Below are 7,264 nucleotides of genomic sequence, written 5' to 3'. Positions count from 1 at the left end.
GGCCCCCGCTGCCAGGGTCCCACATTCGGCAGCCCTGACTCCCATCTCGCTCATATGCGGACACCCCCTTGGCCTTTGCCCAAACAGCATTCCGCCCTTCCTTCCCCTGCCCTGTCCATATTCCTGCTCTTCTCAGTTTGTGGCGGGCAAGGCACTTCATGGTGTCTGTGCCCCGCTGGCGGGGGACTCACCGAGACACTTGGAGCCCACCTGCTGGTAGCCAGGGCTACATTTCTTACAGCGGCCTGGCCCTGCGCCCATGCAGCCCAGGCAGGCCTTGGCACAGTCTGGAGAAGAGAAGAGAAAGGGGTGAGAGCTGCCCTTAGGCCCGAGGCAGATTGTGGAGGGGGGGGAAGCCCTGCTCCAGAAGAGGTCTGGGGGGGGGATCTGGTGCCTGAGGAGGCAGAAATTTGGGGGAGAGGGCATGGAGCAGCCCTTCGTGCCCCCCCCCCGCACCCCTCCCTTGCAGAATCAGCCCTTACCTCGACACTCGTAGGAGCCCTCCGTGTTCACACAGAACTGGTCGGGTCCACAGCTGGCTCGCTCTGTGCCACACTCGTCGATGTCTGCGGGGAGGCGGGGAAGGACAGGGATTCCAATCCCTGCTGCACTAACAGGGAAGCTGAGGCCAGGGCTGTTGGGGAAGGGACCTGCTCACGCTCGAGCAGCGTGGCAGAGACTGCCGGCTGGGCGCCAGCACGAAGGCAGAGGTGCAGCAGGACTTGGGGCCGCCCAGCTGCAGACATTTCCCAATCTGCCTTGCGGCTAAGTGTGGCCTAATGACGGAGCTCTGGCCAACAGGATGTAAACAGAAACGACGTGCTCCCCTCCTAGCTTGGCCTTCAAACAACGCAAGTGGACCCTTCCATGCATTTTCTTCCCTCTCTGGCTTCCTGAGTGTCAGTCATGGAACGTGGAGGTACCTCAAGGCAACAAAAACATCCCCAGGGGACACCGCACAGTAAGGCAGAAAGTATCTGGGTCCTTGAATGCTTGTGACAAGCGGAACTTCATTTTGAGACTGTGACACAAGATAAAAATAAACCTCTCCATTCTTTAAGCCACAGTCTTTGGTGATCTTTTTGTTGTGGCAGCTTCGCCTTTCCCCGTGTCTTTGTAAATAGCTACCGAGAGACCAAACCAGGTCCTGAACCAGGCTTCCTGACCCCAAATGAAGTGATCTGCATTTCCCTGGCTAACTCTTCCTCAGTTTTCAAGAAGCCTTTCCTGATTCCCCGCCACTGCAGAGCCGGATCAGGGACATCTCTGACTGTACAAAGATCGGTCCGTACCCTAACTGCCTGGTTGAGATGGCCGTGAAGATGAGGACCGTGGTGGTCTAGCCCAGAGATGTGTGTGCTGATGGGGACCAAGCCCAGGCTCCTTCCTCCCCAGACCCAGGGCCAGGGCCTCACTCACCGACACACTTGAGGTGATGCAGGGCCCAGCCCTTCTTGCACTGTAAACAGTTGGACTCCTCAGGTCCTGAGCAGCGGGCACAGGGGCCGAAACAAGCTGGGTGGGAAGGGAGAAGTGTGAGGACGGGTAGGCGGGCACCCCATGTGCCCCTGCCCAGCCCTGCGCCTCTTGGCTACCTACCCGAACATACCAGGTGGCTGGCGTTGCGCTCTGCCTCAAAGTAGCCGAGGCCACACTGGCCACAAGCCTCGCCCCCGTAGCCGGCCTGGCAGTCACAGTGCCCGCTGCCCCCTCGAGTCCCCTCCCCTTCACACCGCCCGTGGCCACCGCAGGGCTTCTCTGCGCCCCCAGGACAGGCTGTGGGCAGACACCAAACCGGGCGAGATCAAAAACACAATCGTGAATACACAGAATATTTCCCCACACCATTAAATATTTTTAGAGAGAAAACTCAGTTTTAATGGCAACATAATATTTCATCATCAACGGTAGGAAATTTACGTAACCAACACCCCACTGTGGAACAGGTTATTTACAAATCTTTCCTCTGATAAAGACTGCATTAATCATCTTAGTCACTCTCCCTTTTGTTTTCTGTTTGCTTTATTTTTTTTATTCTTTGTGTCGCTTAGTCTTTCATCTGAATCGTCCAGATTTTTCTCAAAGGGGCTGGGAGTAGGTTTAGCTCCTCCCTCAGGACTGTGTGGTGACACTGGGGGCTTCAAAGCAGCCCCTGCCTGTCCCTAAGAAGGTCACCTTAGTCCAGGGAATGGGGCCTGGTCTGACCCAGGCATGAGAAGGGGGGGTGGGGGTGGGGCCATTTCTCAGATAGATGATGAAAACCACAGTCCCGTCTGACTCAGTCTAACCCTCTTATCTTTTTTCAGAGCCGTTCCCCACTGATTGGCTCATCTCAACAGCCCTCAGAGGCAGAGGAGACCCAAGGTCCGGAGAAGTTATGAGAGCAAGCTGAGCTCACACAGCCAGCTGTGCGGGAGAGCCAGGACTGGATCCCTGACCTCGACAGTCCCCTCAGCCCCCAAGAGGAGCTTGAAAACTCACGAAGGCAGGAGGGCCCGAAGGTGCCCGAGGGGCAGCAGAGCTTCAGAGAATCTGAGCAGAGCCACTGGAAGAGGTCTGGGGCTTCCTGCTGCCTGAGGGGGTGCGGAGGGGTGGAATGACAGTGAGGGGGACTGAGACAGTGTCAGAGGTGCTGCCCACCCCCCACCCTCCCGAAGAACCTGTGATACGACCCTTCTTGAATAGAAGACCCATAAGACTACCCGACCAACACCCTCTCCCCGTTTGGCAGAGGGGTACACTGAAGCTCAGAGTGAGAACCTGGGTCCCCCCTCCCAAGTCCTTAGCAGATCTAGGTTTGGAAAAAGGAGCCAAAGCAGGACACAGGCCCCAGCATGCAACCCCCTCTTTTACCACCAGGCCCTGCCTATGGCCCCCTCCCTGGGAAGACCCCCGAAAACTCACTTGTGAAACCACCAGCTCTCCACCAGCTCCTCACTCAGCTCTAGCAGGCGGTGGCACTCAAAGTCCGACTTGCCGCACACGCTCTCGAGCACCTCCACCAGGCGGGTCTCACTGACCGGACAGGGCGGGAGTGGCATGAACATGTTCTACCCCATCCACCACCCCCCTGAAGGTCTCCTCTCATGCCGCGGACGTGTCAAAGGGAAGGCCATAGGGCGTAATGGAAGCGGTACTGACTGGGGAGGCAGACGGACCTGGGTTTGAATTTAGTTGAGAGACCTTGGGCAAATCACCTAGCCTCTCCCGAACCTCTCTTTTCTCATCTGTAAAATGGAGACAATACGTGCCCTCCGCGTTTGTTGTAAGGGATCTCAGTTCTCGCATTTGCACATGGGAAGATAATACCCCTCTGCGTATATGTGATTAAAAACAATCACATAACACGGGTTGGCAGGATGTGGAGAAAGTGGAACCCTCCTACACTGAAGGTGGGAATGAAAAATGGTGCAGCCACTGTGGAAAGCAGTTTGGCACTTCCTTAGTAAGGTAAACATGCAATTACCATGTGAATCAGTAATTCTACCCCTGGCTACATATCCAAAAGAATGGAAAACAAGTGTTCACACAAACACCTGTACACAAATGTTTGTAGCAATACTATACACAGCAATACTATACACAGTGTATACTATACACTATACTATACACTATATACTAAACACCTCAGGACGCCTGGGAGCCTCAGTCAGTTAAGTCAGTTAAAGCGTCCAACTTCAGCTCAGGTCATGATCTCATGATTCGTGGGTTCAAGCCCCGCATCGGGCTCTGTGCTGGCAGCTGAGCCTGGAGCCTGCTTTGGATCCTGTGTCTCTCTCTGTCTGCCTCTCCCCAGCTCATGCTCTCTCTCTCTCTCAAAAATAAATCAACATTTTAAAAAATTTTTAAAAGAAAAAAAAGGTAGAAACAACCCAAATGTTCATTAACGGAAGAATGGGTAAACAAAATGTGGTATCCATACAATGAAATATTGTGAAGCTTTAAAAAAGGGGTGCTTGGATGGCTCAATTGGTTAAGTACCTGACTCTTGATTTCAGCTCAGGCCACGATCTCACAGTTCATGAGTCTGAATCCCACATTGGGTTCTGCATTGACACTCTGGAGCCTCCTTGGGATTCTCTTTCTCTGCCCGTCCCCAGCTTGCTCTCCCTCTCTCTCAAAAATAAGTTAACTTTAGGGGCGCCTGGGTGGCTTAGTCGGTTAAGCGTCCGACTTTCGCTTAGGTCATGATCTCGCGGTTCGTGGGTTCGAGCCCCGCGTCGGGCTCTGTGCTGACTGCCAGCTCAGAGCCTGGAGCCTGTTTCAATCTGTGACTCCCTCTCTCTCTGACCCTCCCCTGCTCACGCTGTCTCTCTCTCTCTCCTAGAAAAAAAAAAAAAAAAAAAGTTAACTTTAAAACATTATGATAAGTGAAAGAGGCCGGACACAAAAGGGTTCCAATGGAATCAGCAATCCATAGACACAGACAGCAGAGTAATGGCTGCCAGGGGCTGGGGGAAGGGGAGAATAGGGACTGACTGCTTAATAGGTATGGGGCTGCTTTCCCGGGTGATAAAAGAGGTCTGGGACTAGACAGGGGTAAAGACTGCCAAACACTGTAAATGTACGAAATGTCTCTAACGGTCAATTTTATGTTATATACGCTTCACTGCAAAAAAAAAATTTTTTTTTAAATACATATATACACAGACACATATATTCTGTATTTAGAGGGTCTGGCATGTGCCTGGCATAGAGGAGGGGAGGATTTAAAACACAAAAAAACAGGGGCATCTGGGTGGCTCAGTCGGTTGGGCATCCGACTTCGGCTCAGGTCATGATCTCATGGTTCGTGGGTTCGATCCCCGCGTCGCGCTCTGTGCTAACAGCTCAGAGCCTGGAGCCTGCTTCAGATTCTGTGTCTCCCTCTCTCTCTGACCCTCCCCTGTTCACGCTGTCTCTCTCTCTCTCTCAGAAATAAATAAAAACATTAAAAAATTTTTACAACACAAAAAAACAAACAAACAAAAACCAGGAGCCATTCATTATACAGCTAGAAGTGCCCTTCAGGTTATCATGGCCAATCCCATCATTCCTAAATGAGGAAACTGAGTCCCCTTCAGGGAAAGGAAAATGACCAACGTTACATAATAACAAAACCTTTTGTTTCTAGTGGGCATCGCAGTTTAATCCTTACCACAATCCTATGAAATAGTCAAAGCGAGTATTAACACCTCCATTTTACAGATGAGGAAACTGAGGCTCACGGAGGTGAAGTAAGCTTCCCTAGGGTACACAGGGTCACAACCGACAACCAGGTCTGTCTAACTCCAAGTCTTTGCTGGTTTCTTCTTCTCAACTTGACCTTTTTTTCTTTTAAATGTTTATACCATAAAGTTGGTATTCACCTAGTTGCTCAGGCCCAAAACCTAATAAGGACTTTTTATTCTACCTTTTCTCTCATACCCCATAATGATTCCATCATCGAGCCTTATCAGTTCATCTGCAAAATACACCCGGAAGCTGACCTCTTCCCACCATGTCCACCACCAGACTGCACACTAGTTCGTGCCACTGTCACACTGAGACTAGCCCCCCAAATTTTCTCCCTGCTTCTACCACTCTGGCCCCTACAGTCTTTTTGCTACATCGCAGTGAGTGATCTTTTAAAGGTATAAATAAGACCACATCACTTCTCTGCTCCAAGCCTCCCAAGGGCTTCCCATTACACCCAGAACAAAATCTAAACTCCGCTCTGTGACCTTCAAAGCCCTCTGGCTTCATGTTGTACCCCCCTCTCTTCTGCTCACTCGCCTCTAGCCTCTTCTCAAATATACTAAGCTCAGTCCCCCACCGTCCAAATCCCTTCTCCCACGGTCACATAGCTTGCTTCTTTACTTCACGTTTCCGTTCGAATGCCACACCTTGCACATCACGCCTCCATTCTGTAGTCCACCCTCTTTGCTGTTCTTCCCCTGATAAGACATTAGCTATTTACTTATTCAGTCTGTCTCCTCTACTAGAACGTCAGCTCCTTGAAGATGGGATTTTGCATGCCTTGTTTACTGCTGTGCTGGAGATGTTCAGTGATACTCGTCAAAGAAGGACTCCCCGGGAGCCCCCAGGTCCCCACCAGTAGAGCAGAGATTGGGAGGTGAGGTACACAGACCCACCTCGCCAGCTCCTTACCTGTCTTTGTATTTGGACAACTTCTCTTCCTCCCAGGCAGTATTTCCACCTCCGAAATTGTCCCGGATTGTTCTCTCCAGGCCCTGGAAACGGAGAACATTAGTACTGCCTAAGAACAGTGCCTAGCACATTCTAGCACTTCCGGTATTTCGCTGACCAGGGAACTGAGGCATAGAGGCAACCGGGCCAAGGCTACAGACATCTAGAAGGCAACCAGGCTGGTACGTGACTCAGGCAGACTTGCATCCCAGAACTCCTCTTGACCCCTGTGCTAGAATGGTTAGACTGCCCCCGGCGAGGCTGCTCATGCACCCACCTTGTTGAAGCTGTCGACCAGTCCGCGGCAGGTGTGACACGGATGGAGCTCAGTTGGGGGAGGGGACTGGGGAGGTGGAGAGGGCTGGAGCCAGACGGGGCCTGGGAGGCTAAGAAAGAGACTTAGGCCCCAGAGCAGGGGTCGGACCAGGCCTCTGCGGGGCAGTGAGGCCATCTTTTCCCAGGCTGGGAACCTGTAGAGGGAATGCGGATGACTCACTGGAGAAGCCAGGTGAGAAAGAAAAGGGTTGGTTCTGAGGTGCCGCGGGTCTGGGAGCCCAGATGTGTGTTATCATAAGAAAAAGAAGCTAGACTGGGGGGTTCGGCCGGGGAAGGGGAGGTGGTGAGGAAGGGGCCTATTCTGCAATTCCAAGACGGGAATAAGTCATCCTTGTCACCGTGGGAGAGGTGGCCTGAGTCCTTGGCAAAGGAGAAGTCAACTCAGTGTTTTCAGGTCTGAATATGGGTTCTTAGGCCAGGATCAGCGGAATCAGGGACAACGGGTCAGAGTCCAAATATTAGGAGTGTAGAGGCCGGATGGGCGGTCCTGGGGGGGGAGGAGTCCGGAACGGAATCCCGGTCTTGGGGGGAGGAGCCCGGATCCGGATATGAAGAGAAGGGGGTCAGGTTCGCGGCCCGCAGGCTGCAAAGGCGCGGCCCACTAGCCGGCAGGGGAGGATCCCGACCCGCGCAGGCTGCGGGGCAGGAAGCGATAACCCACCCAGCCCGCAGGCGCCGACCTCTGAGTCTCCCCAACGCCACCGCAGCCGCGGGCTGCGTAAGACGCGCAGCCTCCGCCAGCGCCGCAGCCCGGGGGGGG

At 53.0% G+C, this 7,264-nt stretch overlaps 2 protein-coding genes across 5 annotated transcripts in view; one reads left to right on the top strand and one right to left on the bottom strand.

Annotated features, from left to right (window-relative positions):
* PRRT3 (proline rich transmembrane protein 3) overlaps nucleotides 1–2,627 on the top strand; it is a 10,986-nt gene extending 8,359 nt beyond the window's left edge. The window contains exon 4 of the mRNA XM_077751477.1: nucleotides 2,307–2,627. Within this exon, the coding sequence (XP_077607603.1) occupies nucleotides 2,307–2,392 (86 nt within the window). The 3' untranslated portion in view covers nucleotides 2,393–2,627. The remainder of the gene's footprint in view (nucleotides 1–2,306) is intronic.
* The window catches only part of CRELD1 (CRELD disulfide isomerase 1), an 8,810-nt gene extending 1,566 nt beyond the window's left edge, over nucleotides 1–7,244 (bottom strand). Inside the window, exons 1-9 of one of the 4 annotated variants that reach the window (XM_077751472.1) lie at nucleotides 7,166–7,244; nucleotides 6,446–6,638; nucleotides 6,130–6,212; nucleotides 2,905–3,015; nucleotides 2,482–2,573; nucleotides 1,600–1,776; nucleotides 1,420–1,515; nucleotides 483–566; nucleotides 192–287 (exon numbers count right to left, since the gene is read on the bottom strand). In XM_077751472.1, coding sequence (XP_077607598.1) covers nucleotides 192–287; nucleotides 483–566; nucleotides 1,420–1,515; nucleotides 1,600–1,776; nucleotides 2,482–2,573; nucleotides 2,905–3,015; nucleotides 6,130–6,212; nucleotides 6,446–6,619 — 913 coding nt within the window. In that variant the 5' untranslated portion in view covers nucleotides 6,620–6,638; nucleotides 7,166–7,244. The other 3 variants (XM_077751474.1, XM_077751473.1, XM_077751475.1) reach the window with 3 other exon arrangements.
* Between the last annotated feature and the right edge of the window lie 20 nt (nucleotides 7,245–7,264).

Source organism: Crocuta crocuta, unplaced genomic scaffold, assembly GCF_008692635.1.
Source record: "Crocuta crocuta isolate KB4526 unplaced genomic scaffold, BGI_CrCroc_1.0 scaffold69, whole genome shotgun sequence".
Classification (NCBI taxonomy): Eukaryota; Metazoa; Chordata; class Mammalia; order Carnivora; family Hyaenidae; genus Crocuta; species Crocuta crocuta.
This window is presented reverse-complemented; position numbering and strand designations above follow the sequence as displayed.